The sequence below is a fragment of the Malassezia restricta genome, chromosome V, assembly GCF_003290485.1.
Source record: "Malassezia restricta chromosome V, complete sequence".
Classification (NCBI taxonomy): domain Eukaryota; kingdom Fungi; phylum Basidiomycota; class Malasseziomycetes; order Malasseziales; family Malasseziaceae; genus Malassezia; species Malassezia restricta.
This window is the reverse complement of record NC_040197.1, coordinates 695,619-717,733: the sequence shown is the minus strand read 5'-3', so window position 1 is coordinate 717,733 and position 22,115 is coordinate 695,619. Positions and strand designations below refer to the sequence as shown.

At 64.4% G+C, this 22,115-nt stretch overlaps 21 protein-coding genes across 21 annotated transcripts; 11 read left to right on the top strand and 10 right to left on the bottom strand.

The window, feature by feature from the left end:
• Positions 1–37: 37 nt before the first annotated feature.
• On the top strand, positions 38–1,360 carry MRET_3261 (aspartyl-tRNA(Asn)/glutamyl-tRNA(Gln) amidotransferase subunit A; the record flags this gene model as incomplete). Its single annotated transcript, XM_027629888.1, has 1 exon — positions 38–1,360. The coding sequence occupies one exon, from the start codon at positions 38–40 to the stop codon at positions 1,358–1,360; it is 1,323 nt and encodes a 440-aa protein (XP_027485606.1).
• Positions 1,340–2,191, bottom strand: MRET_3260 (solute carrier family 25 (mitochondrial S-adenosylmethionine transporter), member 26; the record flags this gene model as incomplete). Its single annotated transcript, XM_027629887.1, has 1 exon — positions 1,340–2,191. One exon carries the CDS (start codon positions 2,189–2,191, stop codon positions 1,340–1,342), a length of 852 nt encoding a protein of 283 aa, XP_027485605.1.
• Positions 2,192–2,218: 27 nt separating this feature from the next.
• On the bottom strand, positions 2,219–3,220 carry MRET_3259 (ribosomal RNA-processing protein 1; the record flags this gene model as incomplete). The annotated part of the gene is made up of 1 exon (XM_027629886.1): positions 2,219–3,220. One exon carries the CDS (start codon positions 3,218–3,220, stop codon positions 2,219–2,221), a length of 1,002 nt encoding a protein of 333 aa, XP_027485478.1.
• An 85-nt stretch (positions 3,221–3,305) lies between these two features.
• Positions 3,306–4,142, top strand: MRET_3258 (gem associated protein 2; the record flags this gene model as incomplete). Its single annotated transcript, XM_027629885.1, has 1 exon — positions 3,306–4,142. One exon carries the CDS (start codon positions 3,306–3,308, stop codon positions 4,140–4,142), a length of 837 nt encoding a protein of 278 aa, XP_027485479.1.
• Positions 4,143–4,172: 30 nt separating this feature from the next.
• Positions 4,173–4,532, top strand: MRET_3257 (stress responsive A/B barrel domain protein; the record flags this gene model as incomplete). Its single annotated transcript, XM_027629884.1, has 3 exons — positions 4,173–4,417; positions 4,443–4,477; positions 4,504–4,532. The coding sequence occupies 3 exons, from the start codon at positions 4,173–4,175 to the stop codon at positions 4,530–4,532; spliced, it is 309 nt and encodes a 102-aa protein (XP_027485482.1).
• Positions 4,533–4,648: 116 nt separating this feature from the next.
• MRET_3256 (uncharacterized protein) lies at positions 4,649–5,312 on the top strand (the record flags this gene model as incomplete). Its single annotated transcript, XM_027629883.1, has 2 exons — positions 4,649–4,796; positions 4,822–5,312. 2 exons carry the CDS (start codon positions 4,649–4,651, stop codon positions 5,310–5,312), a joined length of 639 nt encoding a protein of 212 aa, XP_027485483.1.
• Positions 5,313–5,325: 13 nt separating this feature from the next.
• On the bottom strand, positions 5,326–5,742 carry MRET_3255 (uncharacterized protein; the record flags this gene model as incomplete). Its single annotated transcript, XM_027629882.1, has 1 exon — positions 5,326–5,742. One exon carries the CDS (start codon positions 5,740–5,742, stop codon positions 5,326–5,328), a length of 417 nt encoding a protein of 138 aa, XP_027485480.1.
• A 37-nt stretch (positions 5,743–5,779) lies between these two features.
• On the bottom strand, positions 5,780–7,132 carry MRET_3254 (phosphatidylinositol glycan, class S; the record flags this gene model as incomplete). The annotated part of the gene is made up of 1 exon (XM_027629881.1): positions 5,780–7,132. One exon carries the CDS (start codon positions 7,130–7,132, stop codon positions 5,780–5,782), a length of 1,353 nt encoding a protein of 450 aa, XP_027485481.1.
• A 117-nt stretch (positions 7,133–7,249) lies between these two features.
• MRET_3253 (integral peroxisomal membrane peroxin) lies at positions 7,250–8,806 on the top strand (the record flags this gene model as incomplete). The annotated part of the gene is made up of 1 exon (XM_027629880.1): positions 7,250–8,806. One exon carries the CDS (start codon positions 7,250–7,252, stop codon positions 8,804–8,806), a length of 1,557 nt encoding a protein of 518 aa, XP_027485485.1.
• A 4-nt stretch (positions 8,807–8,810) lies between these two features.
• On the bottom strand, positions 8,811–9,707 carry MRET_3252 (ATP synthase mitochondrial F1 complex assembly factor 2; the record flags this gene model as incomplete). Its single annotated transcript, XM_027629879.1, has 1 exon — positions 8,811–9,707. One exon carries the CDS (start codon positions 9,705–9,707, stop codon positions 8,811–8,813), a length of 897 nt encoding a protein of 298 aa, XP_027485486.1.
• A 133-nt stretch (positions 9,708–9,840) lies between these two features.
• MRET_3251 (translocation protein SEC72) lies at positions 9,841–10,467 on the top strand (the record flags this gene model as incomplete). Its single annotated transcript, XM_027629878.1, has 1 exon — positions 9,841–10,467. One exon carries the CDS (start codon positions 9,841–9,843, stop codon positions 10,465–10,467), a length of 627 nt encoding a protein of 208 aa, XP_027485484.1.
• An 18-nt stretch (positions 10,468–10,485) lies between these two features.
• On the bottom strand, positions 10,486–10,967 carry MRET_3250 (NADH-ubiquinone oxidoreductase 21 kDa subunit; the record flags this gene model as incomplete). Its single annotated transcript, XM_027629877.1, has 2 exons — positions 10,486–10,937; positions 10,964–10,967. The coding sequence occupies 2 exons, from the start codon at positions 10,965–10,967 to the stop codon at positions 10,486–10,488; spliced, it is 456 nt and encodes a 151-aa protein (XP_027485581.1).
• Positions 10,968–11,097: 130 nt separating this feature from the next.
• On the top strand, positions 11,098–12,135 carry MRET_3249 (required for respiratory growth protein 9, mitochondrial; the record flags this gene model as incomplete). The annotated part of the gene is made up of 1 exon (XM_027629876.1): positions 11,098–12,135. One exon carries the CDS (start codon positions 11,098–11,100, stop codon positions 12,133–12,135), a length of 1,038 nt encoding a protein of 345 aa, XP_027485511.1.
• MRET_3248 (AP-2 complex subunit sigma-1) lies at positions 12,132–12,614 on the bottom strand (the record flags this gene model as incomplete). Its single annotated transcript, XM_027629875.1, has 1 exon — positions 12,132–12,614. The coding sequence occupies one exon, from the start codon at positions 12,612–12,614 to the stop codon at positions 12,132–12,134; it is 483 nt and encodes a 160-aa protein (XP_027485510.1).
• Positions 12,608–13,423, top strand: MRET_3247 (protein SYS1; the record flags this gene model as incomplete). Its single annotated transcript, XM_027629874.1, has 1 exon — positions 12,608–13,423. One exon carries the CDS (start codon positions 12,608–12,610, stop codon positions 13,421–13,423), a length of 816 nt encoding a protein of 271 aa, XP_027485512.1.
• Positions 13,420–14,643, bottom strand: MRET_3246 (phosphatidylinositol glycan, class V; the record flags this gene model as incomplete). The annotated part of the gene is made up of 1 exon (XM_027629873.1): positions 13,420–14,643. The coding sequence occupies one exon, from the start codon at positions 14,641–14,643 to the stop codon at positions 13,420–13,422; it is 1,224 nt and encodes a 407-aa protein (XP_027485742.1).
• Positions 14,644–14,681: 38 nt separating this feature from the next.
• MRET_3245 (signal recognition particle subunit SRP54) lies at positions 14,682–16,373 on the top strand (the record flags this gene model as incomplete). The annotated part of the gene is made up of 1 exon (XM_027629872.1): positions 14,682–16,373. One exon carries the CDS (start codon positions 14,682–14,684, stop codon positions 16,371–16,373), a length of 1,692 nt encoding a protein of 563 aa, XP_027485514.1.
• Positions 16,374–16,434: 61 nt separating this feature from the next.
• Positions 16,435–17,154, top strand: MRET_3244 (MSF1 domain protein; the record flags this gene model as incomplete). The annotated part of the gene is made up of 1 exon (XM_027629871.1): positions 16,435–17,154. One exon carries the CDS (start codon positions 16,435–16,437, stop codon positions 17,152–17,154), a length of 720 nt encoding a protein of 239 aa, XP_027485513.1.
• A 15-nt stretch (positions 17,155–17,169) lies between these two features.
• MRET_3243 (uncharacterized protein) lies at positions 17,170–17,913 on the bottom strand (the record flags this gene model as incomplete). The annotated part of the gene is made up of 1 exon (XM_027629870.1): positions 17,170–17,913. The coding sequence occupies one exon, from the start codon at positions 17,911–17,913 to the stop codon at positions 17,170–17,172; it is 744 nt and encodes a 247-aa protein (XP_027485516.1).
• A 108-nt stretch (positions 17,914–18,021) lies between these two features.
• Positions 18,022–19,347, top strand: MRET_3242 (uncharacterized protein; the record flags this gene model as incomplete). Its single annotated transcript, XM_027629869.1, has 1 exon — positions 18,022–19,347. The coding sequence occupies one exon, from the start codon at positions 18,022–18,024 to the stop codon at positions 19,345–19,347; it is 1,326 nt and encodes a 441-aa protein (XP_027485515.1).
• MRET_3241 (Cu+-exporting ATPase) lies at positions 19,344–22,079 on the bottom strand (the record flags this gene model as incomplete). Its single annotated transcript, XM_027629868.1, has 1 exon — positions 19,344–22,079. The coding sequence occupies one exon, from the start codon at positions 22,077–22,079 to the stop codon at positions 19,344–19,346; it is 2,736 nt and encodes a 911-aa protein (XP_027485518.1).
• Positions 22,080–22,115: the final 36 nt, after the last annotated feature.

Sequence of the window (22,115 nt, the reverse complement as noted above, 5' to 3'; positions counted from 1 at the left end):
TTCCCCTCCACGTGGCATGGACGTCGTTTCGTCCGCCATGACGTGGCCCCGGCGAGTGCCTCGCGTCGTGCGTGGCTTCCACAGCGGGCCGCACGACCCGTACAATGCGCTCACGCAGGTGTTTGAGCGCCCTCCGCTCCGCGCTGGGCCACTGCACGACTGGTCCGTCAGCATCAAGGAAAACATCGCGATGCAAGGCGTGCGCACGACGTGTGCCAGTCGCATGCTCGCCGAGTACCGCGCGCCCTTCGATGCGACGGTCGTAGAGCGCCTCCGCGACGCAGGCGCATGGATCTCGTCGCGCAACAACTGCGACGAGTTCGCCATGGGCGCCCTGAATACCCACTCGATGTACGGGCCCGTGGCCAACCCGGCGTATCCGTTGCACGCGCCACGCGCGCCAGGCGGCAGCTCCGGCGGTGCGGCGGCAGCTGTCGCCGCGGGGCTGTGTCGCCTCGCGCTCGGCACAGATACAGGTGGCTCCGTACGCATACCCGCGTCGTATTGCGGCGTGTATGGCTTCAAGCCTTCGTACGGCATGCTCAGTCGCTGGGGCGTCGTGTCGTATGCCGACTCGCTCGATACGGTCGGCCTCCTCGCTCGTGAGCTGCCGGATATCGCGCGCGCCTTCGACGTGCTCGCGGCCGAGGACCCGCGCGACGCGACATGCGTGCCGAACGACGTGCGCCAGCGCTTATCGCACGTCGCCACGCCGAGCCTGCCAGGTCTGCGCGTCGGTGTCGTTCAAGAACTGTTTCCGGCCGAAGTCGATGCACGCACGCTCGACGCGGTCGACGGCGTGCTCGCGTCGATGGCCGCGCAAGGCGCGGCGATCGTGCCGACGTCTGTGCCGCCCGTCACGTCGGCGGCGGCCGTGTACTACCTACTCTCGCTCGCCGAGGCTAGCAGCAATCTTGCACGCTACGACGGCATTCGATTCGGCGTGCCTGTGCAGCGCACGTCGACGTTCTTCGACGACGTGACGCGCCATCGGAGCCGGCACTTGGGCGCCGAGGTGCAGCGGCGCCTCCTGCTCGGCACGTATGCCGTGTCGTCCGAGGCGCGTCGTTCGCACTATACACGTGCTCTACGGCTTCGGCAGGCGCTGCGTGCGGCATACGATGCATGCTTCCGCGACGTCGATGTCCTTGTGTACCCCACGACGCTGGGCGCCGCGCCGCGTCTCGACGAGCCTGTCGAAGAGTACGCCTCCGACGTCCTCGCCGTCTCGGCGAACCTGGCCGGCTTTCCAGCCATCTCGGTGCCTGTCCGCCGTCGCGACCCGATCGGCGTCTCGTTCGCGATGCCATGGGGACACGACCGCGCCCTCTTGTCGCTCCTAGCCCAGCTGCGGCGCTAACACACCCGCCGCCGCGTCAAACGTGCCGAGGAACACCGCACCGCCCAGACCGATCCACAGCGTGCGTGGCACCACGCCAGCCAAGAGCGCACCGACGCCTTCGTTCCGCACGAGGTGCAGGAGCGTCGGCCCAATGCGCGTACTCGCACCGGGCGTCGGCGAGACTTTGGCCAGCATGATGCGGGTCTTGATCACATCGAGCGGCGTCGTGCAGCACGCCGCGACAGCACCGGCTATGCTGCCGGCGCCCGCCGCATGCCACCATGTGCGCTCGCCCAGCTGGCGCTTGAGGTACTCGTAGAGGGGGAATTGAATACACGTGAACGGAATCTCTCGGAAGATGGTGCTGCCATAGCCACGATACAGACCACGCACGCCCTCTGTCGCGACGACCTGCCGCAGCGCCGCGTACGAGGAAATGCGCCCGTACGCCGACGTCTGCTGCCGCGACTTGACCACATCCGTCGGCACACGCACCAGGCACGCGGCCATCTCGCCCAGCGTGCCGGCGGCCATGTGCACGGACGGCGCCGACGCCATCGCGGCTGCGCTCGATTCGGGGTATAGCAGACGCGCGATGCGATCCTTGCACGTCTCGTACGTGACGAAGAAGATGGACGCGCCCGGCGCACTCCCTACGGCCACACTGCCCATGCCGCGGTACACGCCACGCAAGCCGCCGCTCCTCCAAAAGCCCTGCGCACTCTGCAGACGCGTCTTGATCGTGTCGATCGGGTAAAAGAGCAGGTCCACCGACAGACCCGCCGCCGCGCCGGACGCCAGCGACGTCACAAAGCCCGGCGTCGGGCGCTCAACTTCTATCACGTCCATGACGGAGGGTGGCGAACGTATGTATGACTAATCAAGATCCGTGGCCTGCGCCGCTTCGTGCCAGCGAGCGTACAAGTGCCGGCGGCTGGGCGCATAGGTATCCGGCGCACTCGCGGCGCGCATGAGGCGTTGCAGCGCGGCACTGTACACGTCGCTGCACGAAGCGACGCCCGTATCGAGGCGCGTATGAGACAGCAGGGCCTCGAGGGGCTCGTGTTCCTCGCTAGCGTGCGCCTCGTCGGTCGACTGCGCCAGGCGCCTCTGGCACGCCGCCAGGAACGGGTCAATGACGCGCGACATGACGCGCTCGTGCACCTGCTTCGACGTGCTGGTGGCCGCGAGGTCCATGAACGGGGCCAGGAGCTCGATCGTCGGGACCGCCGGCGACGCCTCCGCATGCGCCGCCACGGCCGCGTCGAGCTCCGCGAGGAACGCATCGCATATGTGGTACGTAATGCTGTCGGGCACATGCACATTGTTCGACGACAGCGGGCCGTCGGTGCCGCGCATGATGTGCACGTACCGCTCCACCAGCAGCGCATCGCACCCATACACGAGCAGCAGCTGGCATCCCGCCTGCAAGAAGCGGCGCATGAGCAGGTAGTACTTGTCAATGCGGAACTTGTCCACACCCAGCCACTCGGCCTGCATCGTGTGCCAAAACCCTTGGTAAAAGTCGAGCGCCGCCAGCGCATGCCGCAACGACGCCACCTGAGCCTCGTCGCTCCGCGTATCTATACCTGCGACCATCAGCACAAGCTCACTGAGCTCCTGCGCCAGCTGCTGCTGCACAAGCGGCTTGTCACTCATCCAGAAACAATAAAAGAGACCCTTCCACAGCTTGGACAGCTCCGCCGGCGACATCGACAACCCCCCCTCCTGGGCGCGCATCAGCACAAACGCCGCGAGCGAGCGAATCGCCCGGTCACGCACCCGCTTCTCGGTCGATGCCAAGTACCTGCCGAGCGGCATCTCGGCCTCAACAGGCTCCGCACGCCCGCGCGGCTGCGCCTGGCTTCGTGGGCCCATCGTCGTCACACCCCCAAGCGAGGGACGCGTCGCCCTCTTTTTTTTTTTTTGATCGGCCGAAGGCCCAGGCGCAGTGGGTTGCCTCATGCCACGCGCGCCGGAGGGAGGCCAGCCCAGCCTGCCGGTCGGCACGCTGCCGGTCGATGGCATCCCGCGCGATGGCGAAGAGTACCTGGCGATGGTGCGTGCGGAGGCACAAAACGCACCGTCCATTCTAGTGCATGCTATGGAAGAAGCGCCTCTCGCCACGCCGGCGCCGCAGCCCGAGGGGGACGCGCGTATGCCGACGCATGCATGGTGCACGGTCTTTGTCGAGCGATTCAAGCGCCTGCGCTACAGTGTGCGCGTGCTGCGGCCCACAGGGACTGTGCGCGCACGTATACCCGGCGTCCACGAGGAGTCGCGCTGGTACGCCTATGTGCATGGCCGTGCGGCGCCGACCGAGGACGAGCGGCAGCGCATGCTCGTCTCGGGCGCAGGCTCTGACTCGGAGAGCGAGGTCAGCGAACTCCTAGACGCTCACGATCTCACGGCGCATGGCTACCGATTTCGTGAGCCCAGCCTGGCCGTCTTGGCGCAGCTCGACACGCGCGAGGCCGTAGCACTTACCAAGCTCTTTCGCAAGTGGATGCAGCACGCCCAGTTCACGCAGGGCGACGCGGTCCTGCACCCTGTCCACGCGCGCTGGCTCTTTGGCCTGCTCGCCTGCCTCGACGACGACGTGTCGGGCGAGGACATGGCCTCTCTGCGTGTCCTGGCTCGCGCGTGCATCAAGTGCCTTGTGCGTGCGCGTCAGCAGTCTACGCAGCACGAGGGCGGCGCCTGGATGATTCTGGTCGTCCTCGCTGGCGTCTGCGGCCAGCGTGACTTGTGGGACGAGGCCCAGGCGCGCTTGGGCCCCGGCGGTGGAGGCCCGGCGTAGGTGGAGAGGACGGGCTCCCTCCGTCCCACCATGCCGTTGGTCCACATTGTGCTGTTCAAGGTCAAGTCGCAGGTGCTGAGTAACGGGTGGGAAGAGTTTCAGGCCCGTGCCGAGACAATTCGCGATCTTGCTGTCGTGAAAGACGTCTGCCAAGACATGAGGCTGGGCCCGCCCGTGTGGGACACGCGGTCGCACGGCTTCAACTACGGCCTGTACTCGGTCTTTGCCACGATGGATGATCTCGTGCGGTACAAGGAGGACAATGACCACAAGGAGTATGTACTGCGCCACTCACACCAGATTCATCAAGATGAACCTGCTCCCGAACATCGACGGTACGCACGAGGGCACACTGACGCAGATCTCCTGGCGTACGATTTCGAGCTGTAGCGACCTCATAGACCCCCATGCACCGGGTGGCGGCCGTGCGCCTGCCACGTGGCACATGCATCGGACGGCACGCCGCGGCGTGTCGGGCGCCGCGCCACGGCCTCTTCTGGCGCACCATGATGAACAAGCGCGCCGTGAGCGCACACGACGTCGGCCTCCATGGGGCCCCTTCGACAGGTCTGTCACGCGTGTCTTCGCAGTACGACAGCATTCCCATGGACGTGCAAAACCGGCTCCAGAGCATGGGCTGGCGCATCCGATCGAGTACGTACGCCCTACTGACGCGTAGATGTGAGTCGTGGATACAGACATGGCGGCTCGTCCAGCGGCGCGTCAGCGCTCGATACCGTACAGCAGGTCAGGCAGTCATCGCATCAGTGGGGCCGCACGGCATCTGTGCCGCATGGCGCGCTACGTGGCATGGCGCCGCCTATGCCCACCGGCGCCGCCGACGAAGCGCCGTCGCCCTTCTCCCTCAAGCGCGGCACGGCCGAGGACGACTCGGATGCCGTGCTCGCCGACGCCTTTGGCGACGACGACGGCTGCGAGATGGATGCGCTTCCCGTGTCCGAGCCCATGTCGTGCGATGTCGACGTCGCACATGCGCCGTCCGAGCGTCCGATGCGGCCTTTGCCTGCGCGCCAAGGACTCCGAGCCACGCAGTCCATGCCGCCCTCTGCGCCGGCGTGGCGTGACTTGGCCGCCGAGTCGCATCGCGATGCCGACGCGTTCCGCCTCATCGACTTTTCCGCGTTCGCTACGCATGCCGATCACTTTTGATACCCTATGTACATTACAAAAAGCCCTCGTTCTCATAGTCTGGCTCAGGCTCACCGTTCTCCTCCTCTTCCGCGTCGCTGCCCTCCTTGGGCGGGGGCGCGTCTTTGGTCGGCAGGCGCGGCCGCTTGGGCGGCGGCAGACGCCGGTGCGGGTGCAGGGGCGGCAGACGTACGCGGCGCCCGAGGCCTGGCATGCGGCTGGTCTTGTCCGACACCAGTAGCGTGCGAAGCGGCTTGCCGAAAAAGCGCTTTCGCGCGTGCGCCTTGCCAGGCTCCGAGGCATGCGGCGCCACGGCCTGCGCCCCGCCTTTCGAGGACGTCTCCGTCTCGGGCGGTGACGGCGCCGTATCTGTCTGCGAGGCACGCTGCGCCTCCGCTTGCGACAGCGCAAGCACGCGCTCCAAGTCGTGCGCCTCTCGTCGTCGAGACATGTCGTCAACTCATCACACCTGGCTCCTCCTCCACTATCTACCGACGGTGCCGCCTTCGCCTCCACTCTCGCAGCGCGCCCAGGGCCAGCGGCATGAACAGGGGGCCGAACAGCGGGGTATATACGGCAAAGGTGTGCTCACTGGGAAAGTAGAGCGTGGCCAGCATGGACGGATCGTAAAACGCACGCGAGGCATGGGTATGTGCCTGCGTGGCGTGATGCAAAGCCGCATCGGCGTGCTGCGGATCACACGCTGCCAGCGCCTCGATCGCGGCCAGCGTGGCATCGCGCACCTGCGCATTCACACCGAGATTCGGGATCTTGGTCACGAGACGCACGATGCTGCCGAGCGTCTCGACCGCACTACGCGCCATTTCGAGCGTCCGGCGCCATACGAGGCCCTCGACGGCCATGCCGACATCCGGTCCTCGCTCCAGGCCCAGGAGCGCCCGCAGCTGCTCGGCAAAGCGCGACATGGGCTCTTGCAGTGCTTCGAGCGATACATGCTCGCTTTCGTGCGCACCATTCCACACGACCACACCGCCCCACTGTGGAAGCAGCCACGCCGGCTGCTGGTGCAGCGTCTCGGCGTCCAAATACAGGGGCGCATGCACACTCGGCACAAACAGCACAAACTGGAGCGTACGCACCTCGGTCGCCGGCGACAAGTCGGCCGTGCCATACGAGTCCAGGCGCCACTGCTCGGCATTCACAAACACCCGCGCGTCCTGCATCGATACCGTGTAAAAGGCATCCTGACCTGCCCCATGGCGCTGCGGCTCGAGCTCAAGAGGCGCGTACCACTGCACCTGACTCTCGAGCTGGATATCGTACACGCGCTCGAGCGCACGAACCGTGCGTGCGAGGGGCGCCAGCGCCTCGTACGCACTGATGTTGTGCAGGGCGTGCGTCAGGTCCCAGCCATGCAGAGCACGGCCGACACTCGCATCCTCTTGCAGAAGCGAAAACACGACGCGGATCTTGCGCGCGTACGGCACACTCACCGAGTCGCTCTCCGCCCTGCGCAGCAGCGGCGCAAGATGCGCACTCACATTCGCGTCAGGCACGCGGTACGTCGACGTCGCGGACGCAGCGCCCGCCACACAGTGTGTGCCCTCGACGCGCCAGTCCACGCACAGCGAGTGCCGCTGCAGCTCTTGCCGCACACTCTCGCACTCGTTCGTCGGCACGACGACCGCCCACGCCGTGCGGATGGGACACGCGCCACGCGCCTCGAGCGCACGCACCGCCTCCGCTGGCAACGGCAAGCGCTCGATCTTTGTGAGCATCCACCAGGCCGGCACGCACGCCGCGATCACGCACACGATCGACGCCAGGATACGCACATGCAGCGACGTCCGCTGGAACGAAGCGTCCGCCGCGCCGCCCATCGCCAACGTCCCACAGCGCGGCCGTCCGCCGCCTCGCCTCATATATCACGTGATCGCTTACGCGGCCGGCGCCGGCCCCAACGGCGCCACGAGCATGTGGGGTTGAGGCGTGCCACCATGAGCCCGTCGAGTGCCGTCAAGCCGGCGCGGACGCTGTCGTTCGTCGATATTGTCGAGCGGATGCCGCCCAGCATGATCCAGCTCCTCACGGTGCTTGCGCCCGCTATTCATGTGATGCACCATGCGCTGCTCCTCGTCACCTGGCGCGGCGGCTACGCCATGCGTGTGCAGTCGTGGATCCTGCTGGTCGCGTACGTCCAGCTGTGCCTGTACGGCTACGAGGTGCTGCGGTATGCACCGCAGCTGCTCGTGCTGGCGCTCCTGGGCTACACATGGCTCCACCGCTCGTGTGCGCGCATCACAGGCCACCGCCGTGCCTCCGACGAGCGCGGCAGTCCCGAGCAGCTGCGCCGCGCCTTGGTCGAGCTGGCCGACGTGAGCGACTTTGCCGTGGCCATGCACGAATGCTTCGTGCAGCCGGTCTACGACGTGCTGACATGGCAGGTGCCTGGCTACGGACCCGTGCACCTCGTCCTCTTCCTCCTCGTCACATGGCCCGTGTGGCTCCTGTGCATGCTCCCGTCTCATATGTGGCTGACTCACATCTACGCGACACGCGCAAACCTGGTGGAGTGGCTCGGCGGTGCGCCGACGGCCTGGGCACACCGCGCGTGGGCCGCCAGCCTCGCGCTGTGGGACGCGCGCATCGCGCCTCACGTCCCGTCCGCCTGCTTCACGGCCGCAGCCTGGCTCCAAACTCATGTCGTGCCCCATCTCGTGCGTGCGGCAGCGTGGCTCACAAGCTCGCCCACGTACGTGTCCCTCCAGCTGTGGCCGCCCTTCCCGATCGCTTCGCTCAGCGTGCGCCACGTCCTCCTCTTCGTCGGCGTCCTCGTTCTGTCGTGGTGCTCGCCATGGGCCACACTTCTCCGCATGGCCCTGTGGCGCAGTGCGTTTGTGCGCCACAGCGTGATGTGGCTCGTACATGCCCTCAGCGGCTCCGAGACGCTCGCGGCGTCCCTGCCTACGCCCAAAGCCGCCCTGGCACCTCGGCCACGCACGACGCAGCACGAGACGCCCTTTGTATTCGAAATTTACGAAAACCAGCGATGGTGGATCGGTTTGGACTGGACAGCCGCCCTCCTACCGCAGGAACGCCCCAGCTGGTCGGACAGCGACAACGCCGCTGTCGCCCCACCCGCCTCGTTCGCGCTGCCGCGCAGCACCAGCGTGCTCCTGCCCTCGTCCCACACGACAGGCAAGTCGGATCGCCGCACCTCGGAATGGCGCTGGGTCGACACGGAATGGCGCGTCGCGGGCGTCGTCGGCGTCTCGTCGTCCACGTACACGCCCGCTGCGAGCACGACGGCCACCGAGGCACAGCGCGAAGAGGCCAGCCAGCGCGAGCATGTCGAGGTGCCCGACGAGGTACGCCGCTACGCGCGCCCTGCCGATATGCCTTCCGCGAGCATGGACGTCGACGCCGAGGGATGGCAGTATGGCGACAATGCTTGGGACAAGTTTAGCAAGCAAAACGGCATGGGACGCTACACGCGCCGCCGCCGCTGGCTCCGCAAAGCCGTGCTCGTCCAGACGGTCGAATATGGTGTGTGACGCGCTATGTACGGAAGGCACCGTCATGCTTTTTGAGCACTTGCAAAAACTTCTCCACGAGCTCCGGCTCCGTCGACACTTGGGCGCACGCGACGCTCGCGAGCTGGCGACGCAGCTCAGCATGATCCACATCGTGCGAGTCGTCGATCACGCCCCACGTCGCGACCTGACTCGCCGTCTCGACCTCGGCGGCGAGCGCCGCCTGCTCGGCCTCAATGTAGCGGTGGATCAGCGCCAGGCCAATGATCATCGACTTGCTGACCATGACGGCGCGCTCGAGCGACGCGAGATCGAGTGGCGGCAAACCTGCGACCAGGCGCTCGACCTTGGCGCGCGTCGCGTCCGGCTGCCGGCACACCAGCGTGCCTGTCGCCGTGTGGACGTCGGCATCCAACAGCCGGCGCGTCCACTCGAGGAGCGGCGTCCAGCGCTCCTTTTGCAGCTGCACGAGACGAGCTGGCTCCTTGTCAAAGAAGCACACTGTATCGGTATCCAGGTAGCGCATCAGGTAGTCTTGCACCTCCTTCCGGCCCCTCTCATCGTCCTGCAGCGCATCAATGGCGCGCGACATGAGCGAGGTGAGCGGTAGCGAGTGCGGCTTGATCAGTTGCGTCTGCTCGTCCCACTCCTGCGCAATCAGACACGCAAGAAGCGGACGATCCGCAGGTATAGCCAGCTTGGCACCGCCCGGCGTGCGCAGGTTGCGCCGGTCCAGCTGCACGACAAAGTGCTCGTCGTCGCCATTGCTCGGCGTCTCGAACGCCAGATGCACGTCCTTCCAGAACCGCTGCATGCTCTGCTCGGCGCGATCCGCTCCCGCATTCAGACGCACCGCGCACGCATGCACAGCACGCACCTGACGCGGCACGGCGCACACACTTCGCAGCCCACGTAGCAGCATCAAGACTCTCTACGAGGCCGCCGCTGACGCACGCGCGGCCTCCTGGTCACCGTCACGTGACATACCCAGAAGACGAGCGAGCGAGCCAGGCCCCTTCGAGGGGCCGCGTGGACACTACCGTTGGCGTCTTGGCATGTCGGGGGTTCCACAGGCGGTGCCGCCGGAGACGGCGACCGATGCACAGGGTAATCCGCTGCTTGTAGCGGTGGATCGCGACGAACTCTTTTCCTTCAGCGTAGACGCAACGACGAAGCGCGTGCATACCGACGCGCAGGATGTCCACTTGCTGAATTTGATCGTCAACTGGCTGCGGATGCTTCCGCCTCAGGCGCCGTGCCCCCCGCCTCCGAACATTTTGCAGAAGGAGCTCTCCGAGGGCATTGCTGAAGAGAAGGCGAAGGGCAACGCCGCGTACCGCAAGAAGGACTATGAGACGGCCATCAAGCACTACACGCTGGGCATCGCTCTGATCACGAGCCGGCCCATGTGGGAATCAAGCTCGATAATCGCAGATGAACTCACTGTCATGCTCGCCAATCGCAGCGCCGCGATGCTGGCCTGTGAGGCCCACATCGAGGCGCTGTGTGACGCCGATGCCGCCGTCAAAATCAAGGGCGCATGGGGCAAGGGCCACTTTCGTAAGGGCAAGGCACTCGCCGCCCTCCAGCGCTACGAAGAGGCTCGCGCGGCCTTTGAACTCGGCCACCAGTGCGAGCCCGACAATGAGGACTTTCTCCAGGCCATAGCAGCACTGCCATAAATATATCACGCGCTATGTTTACGAGTGGTACTTGTGGTTCACCACGTTGAACCACGGCAACACCGCCAAGTTCAGCTGCGAAAACACACTGTTGCGGTGCGCCACGCCCTGCATCTCATCCGATAGCGAGCTCTCGCCCTGGCCGATCACCGTGCCCGACTGCGCCTCCTCCCGGGCACGCTGCTGCTCGCGCTCATTCTCCGACCAGCCCCAGAAGCGGAATGTCGAGCGCTGGTACGCATACAGGAAGCCACCACACAGACCAAGCGCAGCAGACAGCTTCATCGCCGCACTGAGCTTGCCCTTGCCCCGCGCAGGACTGGCGCTTTCCATGAGCCACAGCGCTCCTGGGAACGCCAGCGTCGAGCCGGCCATGTAGTAGTAGTCCGAGGGGCGGAAGTACCGCACCACGCGCCTGAAATGCGGGTCAGAGTCAATTAGCGGAAACTCGGATTCAAGTTGCTTTTGGACTGTGTGTGAGCACAGCCATACGTACGCATTCCGTCACAATGACCGTGATGAGGAAGCGCCGCCGCTCCTCGCCGCGGCCCATCGTGGCCCATAGATCACGTGATACAATCGCGGCCGGCGGTCGCCTGGCCGTGGAGGCCTCCTGCCTGGCTCGCTGTCATGTGGCGTCGCTGTGCGCTGCGATCGCTGCACACCAGTGCCAGGGCTGCGTTGCCCAGGGTGCGGCGCCCCACGGCTCCTACAGCTCCTACGACCAAGCCGGCACCGGCGCGCCTGCCCTGGTTCATGGACGAGCACATTGTCGAAGCCAAGGCACCGCCGCCTGAGCCGAGCCCCGACGTGTTGCCACCGGTCGTGTGGATGCCTGCCTATATCCCTACCTCGGGCCATGTGCCCCAGCAGCTCTCCACGCTGGTCGATATGTGCACAACAGGTGCACTCCATCCACTGGTGGCACGTCCTGCTGAGCCAGATGACATCGATGTCGATGATTGGTCGGAACGCGTGCGGGGCTCGCCGATCACCGTGATTCGGCCCACGGCGACCTCAGAGGCCGTCGTGGATCAGGTGCAGGACTGGATTGTCATCGTGCAAGTGCGCGGCACGAATGTCGGCACGGTGCGTCGCGTGGCGCAGGAACTCGTTCAGTACTTGAAGCATACGCCTCCGCCCACGACGCTGCCGGCCAAGGACGCGGCGCTGGATGCGGTCCTGGGTCCCGCTCACATCATACAACAAGCCACGTCTGAGCATCCTGAGAGCTGGTCGCCGAAGCGCAAGCTCTCTCGCGAGGCGATCGAGGGCGTACGACTCTTGCACGCCAAGGACCCTGCGCACTTTTCCGTCAAGACGCTGAGCGAGCGCTTCGGCGTGAGTGTTGAGGGCATGCGGCGCATTCTTCACAGCTCATGGCAGCCGAGTCCTGAGGCTGCGCAGCGCCAAAACGCTCGCGCGCATAGCCAGCGAAACGCGAGAGAGGCGGAGGAAATGGACGCCCTCCTGCCTACCACATACCCTGTGCGCGTCGAGGGCCTGGTATCGAGTGCCGATCTGGCCAAGGAAGGCCGCCGCGCCAAGAGTGTGGCGTCGCGCGGCAGCGGTGATTGGTGCCTGATCGATGCTGGGTGGTGCGTCGTGCATGTTATGACGAGCGACGCTCGGGAGCGGTACCGCATCGAGGAGCTGTGGAAGGCCTAACCAAGACGATCCAGTAGTTCGAGACGCTGCAAGACCTGCGCCGCACTCGTATCGGCCACGACGCCCGCGAGGAACACTTCGTCCAGCACCGCGTAGACCTTGTAGAAATGGAGCACGAGATCTCGCTCGCACACGTTGGTAAAGTAGGCATTCAAGATCTCGACAAACAGGTGGATGGCCTCGAGGTACATGAGCTCATTGTCGTGCATGTCGACACACACGGAAAAGTACAGGCCCGCGTATCGCTGGTACACAATCTTGGTACCGTGCCGGAACTCGACGAAATTGCTCTGTGACCGCGGATTGCGCTGCGCGACGATGCGATACACTTCACCAGGCAGCTGCTTCTTCTCAGCGTCGTCGTAGCGGACATAGTACTTGGCTAGCCGCGCCTTGCCCTGCTGATTCTGCACCAGCACAAAATGGAGCATAAAAACAACCCTCCACGCCTCGCCTGTCTCCACGCCGCGACATGCCATGGCCTGTGCAGCTGCCGACGGCCTTGCATGGCTGGGATCCATGGCGGATCCTGGCACAGATATGCGTGCTCCAGTGCGTCCACTATATCCTGCTTGCGACGTTTGTGCCGCCGCTCTTGTCCATCTTTACGGAGCCGGCAGCCCTGCGGTTTGAGGGCGGCCCAGCCCAGGTCGGCATGATGCTCGACTGGCGCGAGGTCGCGAGCAAGCCGACGTGGGACTGGACGCATCTCATGGATCTCGTTGGCTGGAAGCCGAGCGACGAGGCACCAGCCGTGCCATGGACGCCGACCGAGCAGGCGGCGCTGTCCGACTGGACGGCCGGGTCAATCTGGCTCCAGGGATCGAACGCGTCAGGGCCCGTCGAGCCGACGGTGGTGGCCCCGTCCCGCTTCCGCTGGAACGACACGTCCCCGACGCTGACGAACGACGTACCACCCCCCCCGACCGACTCGGTCGAGCAGCAGCTCGAAGCGTGGGAGTATCGACGGACGCACGACAAGCGCCGCGGCTGGGCGATTAGTGCGGCGTGGATGCTCACCGTCTTCTTCGATGTACAGGTTCTCTATTACCTCGTGCGGAAACCTACGCACGTCCTCGACTTTGTGAGCACGATGCACTTCACGCACCTGCTCATCACGACCTGGGTCGCTGGGGCCGTGCCCTATGCGCTGTACTGGTGGGCCCTGATGATCGTGCATGCGAGTCTGTGCATCATTCTCGCCGAGCGCTTCGCGATCCAGCGCGAGATGCGCATGGGCTTTACGGACCATGCCGTGCTGGACGACATGGAGATGCATCGTCGCTAGGCCGGTGGGTAAAAGCCCGCATACAGCACGATGGCCGCTGTACTGTAGCATAGTAGGTACACAAGCACCCCACGGTGCCGTTCATACAGCGCCGCGCATGCCCACCACACGAGTGGCATGCCGCCCGGCGTCGCCATCCGGAGCGCAATCTGGACGTGACTCGCCAGCAGCAGGATGCATACGAGCACGAGCGTGTGGCAGGCATACACATACACATCTCCCGGCGCCTGCCTGGCCCGCCACGGCGCCAGCACCACGAGCACGCTCGACGACACAAGCGGGCGGCACGCATATGCCGCGACGGCCAGCACGGGCATCGCCAGCACAAAGTTCGGCACTTGCGCGACGGTCCAGTACCGCAAAAAGCCCACGTCCCAGTACGCACGCTGCACAAAGGTATAAGCCAGGGGCAGACGAGCGTCACACCACGGCCGGCCAGGGCACAGGCGCGTGTACGCCCACCACTGCTGCGCGACAAACGGACTCACAGACACCAGCGCTGACGCAATGCCACTGATCGCGTGCGATGTACGCCTTGTCGGCCACGACTCCAGCACCGGCTTGTACAGTCCGTGCCACACGAGAAATCCGCAGAGCAGCACGCCATTCGCGCGAAACCAGGTGGCCAGCGCAAAGCACACGGCCGCGCCCCACTGGTACGCCGTGTGCGTGTGCGTGAGCAGCAGCAGACCACTTAGGGCCAGGACCGAGTAGAAGGGCTCAGGCGTCGGGGCACTCAGCGACGTGCCGGAGGCTGGCGCCAGCACCGACAAGAGCGCCGCACGCTCGGCTACCGCGTCCGATCGCGTCAGCGTGCGCAAGAGGCGGTAAAGGAGGACGGGCGCTAGGATCGACGCGAGATTCGCGGCGATCGCACCGCCCAGCACGGCGCACGTCGGACTCCATGGTGCGCCCCATACGCGTGGCACAGATCCCATCACGCGCAGCACATGCACAATGCCCGGCTGAAACGCAAGCATCTGCTCATACACGTAGCCACGCTCGGCCATCGCGACAAAGTACACGGTATCCCACCGCACGAACGGCGCGGCCCAGGCGTCCCAGTACGCATCCCACGCACCTGGCCGCAGCGTCAAGCGCACGAGCTCGCCGGACGTGTCAAACGCCGGCTGTGCGTGCGTGCTGACCAGCAGCAGGCACACACACACGACGCGCCACAGCACCGAGGCGAGCAGGACGCGCGTCGTCGATGGTGGCATGACATCACGTGCTGGAAGACCTCGTTCCGCCACCCACCATGGTGCTAGCGGATCTGGGGCGGCGGCTGCACCAGGCGTTCTCGGACCTGCAGCGGCAGCCGACGGTGGATGATGCGTCGATTGACCAGCTGCTCAAGGATGTGTGTGCGGCCTTGCTGGCGAGCGATGTAAATGTCCGACTCGTGCAAAAGCTGCGGCAGGACGTGAAGGACGAAGTGCGGGCCCTGCTCAATGACAAGGGGAAGGCTGAGACGTACTCGGACGCGCAGCGCAAGAACCAGGTGCAGCGCATCATCTTTGACTACCTCGTTCAGCTTGTGGATCCTGGCGAAGGCTCGACCAAGCACCGCCTCGACAAGGGGCAGCAGAGTGTCATTATGTTTGTCGGCCTGCAGGGCTCAGGTAAGACGACGTCGTGTACCAAGCTGGCGCTCTGGTACCAGAAGCGCGGCTACAGGACGGGTCTCGTGTGTGCTGATACGTTCCGCGCCGGCGCTTTTGACCAGCTCAAGCAGAATGCAGCCAAGGCGCGCATTCCGTTCTATGGCTCGTACACAGAGACGGATCCCGTCGCGATTGCGTCGGCAGGTGTCGCGTCCTTCAAAAAGAACCGCTTCGATGTGATCATTGTCGACACATCTGGCCGGCACAAGCAGGAGAAGGACCTGTTTGACGAGATGATCGACATCAGCCGCGCCGTCAAACCCAAGCAGACCATCATGGTCCTGGATGCGAGCATCGGCCAGGCCGCCGAGGCGCAGTGTCGCGCGTTCAAGGAGGCAGCTGACTATGGTGCGCTCTTCGTCACCAAGCTCGATGGTCATGCCAAGGGCGGTGGTGCCATCTCAGCCGTGGCGTCGTCGCAGACGCCCATCCTGTTTATCGGCACGGGCGAGCATATCCACGACCTCGAGCCTTTCCGCGCGCGGCCCTTCATTTCCAAGCTCCTCGGTATGGGCGATCTGTCTGGGCTGATGGACAAGATGGAGGAGATGCACATGAACGAGGACGTCCAGCAGCGCCAGCGCGATATGATGAAAAAGATTCAAGAAGGCGGCACGTTGACGATCCGCGACTGGCGCGAACAGATCACGAGCATCATGAGCATGGGGCCCATGTCCAAGATTGCGGGCATGATTCCCGGCATGGGCCAGATGATGGGCGGCGAGGGACCGAACGACCAAACCGCGAACCAAAAATTCAAGACGATGCTCTACATCATCGACAGCATGACACCCGACGAGCTGGATTCCGACGGCAGCTGCTTCACCAAGCCCATCCACCCAGGAACGAAAACGCCCGTGCGTCTCACCGCGCGGGCCCTGCGTGTGGCGCGCGGTAGTGGCACGAGTGTGCGTGATGTCGAAGAGTTTCTCATGCAGTACCGCACAATGGCGCACATGGTCAAGAAGGTCGGCGGCAAGACGAACTGGATGCAGCAAATGAAAGGTGGCGCACCGATGATGCCACCGGGCATGACGCGCGAGCAGATGCACAAAATGCAACAGTCGCTGCCGGCCGACATCAAGGCCCAGCTCCGTCAGCCAGGCGGCCGCGAACAGCTCATGCGCCAGCTCCAAAGCGGCCAAGTGCCCCCGTCTCTCGCGGCCATGGGCGGTCTCGGTGGCATGCCTGGTATGGGCGGCATGCCAGACCTCTCGCAGATGCAAAACATGATGCAGGGCGGCTTGGGCGGCCTGATGCAGAAAATGATGGGTGGTGCCTCGTAGTTGTACGTCCCTAGCTGAGTGGTCCTCCACCAAAAAAAATTTTTGCCGTCTTCTTCCAGCCATGGTCCAAACGGTCGCGAGTGACGCGCAGCTCGCGTTTCCATGGCGCGAGTGCGTCCAAGGCTTTTTCCTACGCTACCCCAATCCACAGGCCTCTCATGTTCTCTCCGTCGACGTCGTAGCGCGGCGCATCGAGGAGCGTGCGCCGCCTGAGCCAGGGCCGCTACCCCGCCTCGTGCTGTGCACGTCGCGCCTCATCCTCAAGTCGGGCTCGCTACCGAGCTGGGTCCCGCGCAACATTATCCAGCAAACGACGTCATGGGTGCTAGAGGACAGCGAAGTCGATCTGAGTGCGGAGGCGCCCCGCGTCATGTCCATTTGGACCCGCAACTTGGACCACACATCCGTCCTGGCCGTCACGGAGGCACTGACTTTGCGTGAAGATGGCGCATCGACGCGGATGCACATCGACGCCGACGTGCGCTCGGGCGTCTCATTCCGCCTCCTGCGCCGCCGCATCGAAAAGTTTGGACACAAGCGGTACCTGTCGCACATGGAGTCGTCTCGCCACGGCCTCATTTGGGCGATTCTGCGCATTGCGCCTCACCTTGTACATACCCCTCAGCCCCAGGCGCCTGTGCCGTACCGCCAGCGCCTTTTGCATGCGCTGCGCCCGCCGTTCCTCGATGGATACCCCCTGACGCCATGGCAGTGGCTCAAGAAGCAGGGACGCCGGCTCCGCGACAAGTTTCGTCAGCGCCCCACAGATACCCAGACGTAGATGTAGACTATCGACCTATGCCTCCAGATCGCGGCGACGAGCCTCGAGTGTAGCGGCGAGTTCGCCACCACCCGCCTGTGACAGGATGCCAGCGAGCTGCGTGCCGGGCGCCGACAACAGACCGACGAGCTGCGCACGGAGCGTCGCGAGGTTCGGAAGCTGCGTGAACGCAGGCAGGCTCTTGGCATCGATGACGCGCGCGCGCTCAGCCACCGCCACGAGCGGCCGCAACAGCGGCGCTTTTTTCTCGCTCTTGGGATCGACGTCATTCGCGGCGGCCGTGACAGGCCGCTCGATCGCACGCAGTACTTTGCCGACGTATTCGGGCGAAAGCACAGGGCATGTCAGCATAGCCATCTGTCCATGCAGGTAGGGCTCGAGTGCCTGGATCGACTCAGCGGTATCGCGGCGGCACACGGGGCGCAAAAGGCCTGTGCGTGCCATCGTAAAAGCCGATGCCGGCCACGTCCACGGCGCGCCGTGGTTCAGCGCCTCGAGACGCGCGAGGTCAGCGTCAGGCACCTTGATGTGTGACACTTGGCGGCGGATCTCGCTCAGCAGCTTCACATTCAGGTTCTCGGCGTGAAAAAGCACGACCAGCTCATTCTCGCGCATCATGCGCTGGTACTTGTTAAATAGGAACGTCTTGCGCTCACTGAACCCCTTGCGCTTGTCCTGGTACGCAAAGTGCTTTGGTATCTTGGTCGTCGTCGCGTACGTGCGCACGAGCGCGTCGCGCACCCTCTGCGTCCACACCATGGCCGTCGTCGTCCAGCGTGGCGCAAAACGAAGCTGAGTGCAGCCAGAGCGCCTACGTATCACGTGATGTAAAGCACCAGGCACCGGTCCGTGCGTGCCTGGCCTGCCATGCCTGTGGCGCCGGACGTCCTGCCGGACGTCCTGCGGCACTTGGCGTGGCGCGTCCGGGATCTGGCGGCGTGCTGCCGCGTATGCCGTCTGTGGCATGCAGTTGCGACGCCGCTGCTGTATGAGCGCATCTGGCTGCGAAATCAGACGCGCCTCGTGCGTGTCTTTGCCACCCTCGCGCAGACACCGTCTCTCGCGGCCTTCGTGCGCATCCTCGAGGTCCGCGTATTTCCGTTCGGCATGCCGGCAGAAGCGCTCGAGGCGCTCGAAGCGCATATCGTGCAGGCGCTCCAGTCGATGACGCACTTGCGCGAGCTGCGATGGACTCGCACAGGCAGTCTGAGCGACCGCGTCCTGCTACACATGTTCGACGCCACGCACCACTTGCAGACGCTCGAGCTCACGGGCGATAGTCGGACGTGGTCGCCACGCCTGCTGGCTGAGCGCATCCCACGCAGCGTCACCACCCTGTCGTTTCTCCTACCGGATGCTACCGTCGTACGACACCTACCCGATATCGTCGCGCAGCTCGAGGGCCGCCTAGCGTCCCTGCAGCTGCTGTGCATGCACTCGTCCGTCGTCACGGACGACATCCTGAGGACGCTGGCGCCCCTGGCACCGCGCCTTCAGCGCCTCGCGCTCATTGGATGCAAGCACGTTTATGGCCCCGGCATCGAGGCCCTCGCGACGGTCCGTCACTTGTGCCTCGAGGCGGTGGGACTGAGCCCCTCGGCGCTCGGACGCGTCGTGCCTCAGCATGTGCAGTCACTCGTACTAACGCTACCGCGCCACGACGTGCCAAGCTTTCTCGACGAGGTGAGTGCGGTGCTCGCATCGTGCGACGCATTGCAGCACCTCACACTGTACGCGTGCGGCGGACGCGCAGCGATCGTCGACGCACACGCGCCGCACATGACCGATGCCTGCCTGCGCCGCCTAGGCGCCACACCCCTACGCACGCTGCGTCTGTACGGCCTCGGCCTCTCTCTGGCACAGCTGAACGCGCTCTCATACGCAAAGATCGCACACACGCTCCGTGACCTCGTCGTGCACTTGTACGAAGGCATCACGGATACCTTGTTCGGCAGCATAGCGCGCTTTGCCCACCTCGTGAGCGTGCATATCCTGTCAGACACGAACTCTGACGCCACGCTCACCGACGAGGACGCACAGCAGCTCGTCTCGCAGGCTGGCGAGCACCTCCAACAAGTCGGCTTTCGCAATCGCGTCATGCGCGTCTGCGTAACAAAAGAAGGACGCGCACTCACGACGTGGGACGCGCACAGCGAGACGTTTCCCGACGTCATGCTCGTCGTCCGGAGCTAGACCACCTCGTTCAGCGCCGTGTACTCGGGCTCAGGCGGCGCTGAGCGGCTCATGTGAGACAGCATGCGGACGAGGCGCCGTGGCCACGTCGGACCAGCCGACGGCGGGGCATCAGACAGGGTGGGGCGCTTCCACCGGCGCAGCGAAAGCGAGCTGAGCACGACACTCACGCTACTGCAAGCCATCGCAAGGCCAGCCATCATGGGATGCAGGTATATGCCCCAAGGGAGGAGCAGGCCCATGGCGAGAGGCACCATGATCATGTTGTAGGTCATCGCCCACAGAAAGTTGAGGCGGATCTGCCAAAATATGCGCTGACACAGCATAAAGGCCGTCGGCACATCCATCAAATCGTTGCGCATGAGCACAATCGACGCCGCGCCCATCGCAATGTCCGAGCCAGACGACATCGCTACGCCGACATCGGCGACCGCCAACGCCGGGGAGTCGTTCACACCGTCGCCCACCATCGCCAGGCCGTACTTTTGCGTGGGAATCAGCGCTTCACACACACGCTCCAGCAGCGTGTGCGCCTGCGGACGCGGCGTGCGGCACTCACGCAGCAACGTGAGCTTGCCATTCGGCGACAGGCCAGCATGCACATGGTCCGGGAACACGCCGACCGCCTGCGCCACGGCGCCTGCTGACGCGGACGTATCGCCTGTCATGATACTGCACTGCATACCCATGTCGTGCAGCCACTGAACACTGTCGGCTGCATGCTCCTTGAGCACGTCAGATAGAGCAAACGCCGCGGTCAGCGCGCCGTTCAACGAAACGTACACGACCGTACATCCCCGAGCCTCCCAGCCCTGTGCAAAGGCTTCCATCGGCACCGGCCGCTCGCCATGCAGCGTCGCGTTGCCGATTACCACATCATAGACAGATCCCTCGCACTCCGCCGTGGCACGCACACCCGCACCCTGCACCATGTCAAACGAGTCCGTGTGCGCTGGCGGCAACGGGGTCGCAGCACAGTGGGCTATCAGAGCCCGTGCCAGCACATGTTCACTGCGGCTCTCGACGCTCTGGACGAGCGCGAGCATGTGCTCGAGCGGGAACGGACCGACATGCATCTGGTCCGTCACGCTCAACTGCCCCTTGGTGAGCGTGCCTGTCTTGTCAAAGACCACGTGGCGCACAGCGCACGCCGCTTCCAACGACGGCGCATTCTTGATGAGAATGCCGTTCTCGGCACCGACACCCGTGCCGACCATGACGGCCGTCGGCGTACTGAGACCCAAGGCACACGGACACGCGACGACCACGACACTAATGCACAGCTTCAAGCACTCCATAAACTTGTGCGACCCCGCATCACGGAGCATGCGCGGCTGCCATGCCGGCGGAAAGACACACGCGACCGTCAGCCAGAGCACGAGCGTAAACAGACTGAGTGCAATGATACACGGCACAAATACACCCGCCACGCGATCCGCATAGTCTTGGATAGGCGCCTTGCTGACCTGCGCATCCTGCACCAGCTGGACAATGCGGTTCAGACTCGTATCACGACCTGCACGAGTCACTTCAAAGTCCAGCGTGCCGTGGCCATTCACCGTGCCGCCCAGCACCTGCGCACCGACCGACTTGGGCACCGGGACGTGCTCGCCCGTGACCATACTCTCATCCACCGTGCTAGAGCCATGTCGCACAATACCGTCCGCCGCAATCTTCTCGCCCGGCACCAGCTTGACCATGTCGCCGACCTGCAGCAACTCGGCAGGAATCACGCGCTCCGAATCGCCCGACAGAATAGTGGCCTTTTGCGGCGCCAGCTGCATCAGCCGCGTCAGTGCCTCGCCCGTGTGTCCCTTGGCCGAATTTTCCAAGTAGCGGCCCAGCGCCACAAACGTTATAAGCATGGTCGACGTATCGAAAAACGTCTTGGGCTTCTCGCAGCCAGGCCCCGTGCATCCCAGCGAGACGAGCATCGCTGCTACACTGAACGTCCACGCCGCCATCGTGCCGACAATCACGAGCGTGTCCATCGTCATGGACCCGTGCCGAATGGCTTTGTACGCCGCCCGGAAAAAGCGCTGTCCCACGCCGAATTGGACCGGCAGCGTGAGAAGCAGGCCTAGCACGTCCTGCACATACAAGCCCGGCAGGAGCTGTGCCATCAGAATGGGACGTAGAAATTGAACGTGCATAAGGACCATACACAGGAAAAAGTTGGGCACGGCAAACGCCAATGAAAACAGAAACGCATGCCACCAGTCATGCATCTCGCGGACGTGCGTGAGGCTGTCGATCTGCGCCGCGTCACGGTCATCATAAAGCAGTGCATCGAAACCTGCCTTTTCAACAGCTTCCACAAGCGCACGCACATTCGTTCGGTGGTGATCAAAGCGGATGTGGGCGCGCTGCGTCGCCAGCGACACCTCACACGATACGACACCTGGCTCGGCTCGGAGCACCCTCTCGAGCGAACTCGTGCAGGACGAGCACGTCATGCCAAATATCGACAGCACCACATCGTCCTCCTTGGGCTCGACCACCACTTCCGCATCAAAGCCGATGTCGTCAATCGCCTCCACGACCTTCTCTGGCGTCCAGCCACACGACGCATCGTATGTGACTGTGGCGCGCTCCGCCAGCAGAGCCACCGTGACATCGAGAATGCCTTCCTGCTTTCCCAGCATCTTTTCAATGCTCGAAACGCACGCGCCACACGTCATACCGCTGACATGGAACTTGTGCGTCTCGCCCTTCTTCTCGGCGTCCGACATCGTCTTGGCTCGTGGTGGAGGGTCGAAATAGGGCCG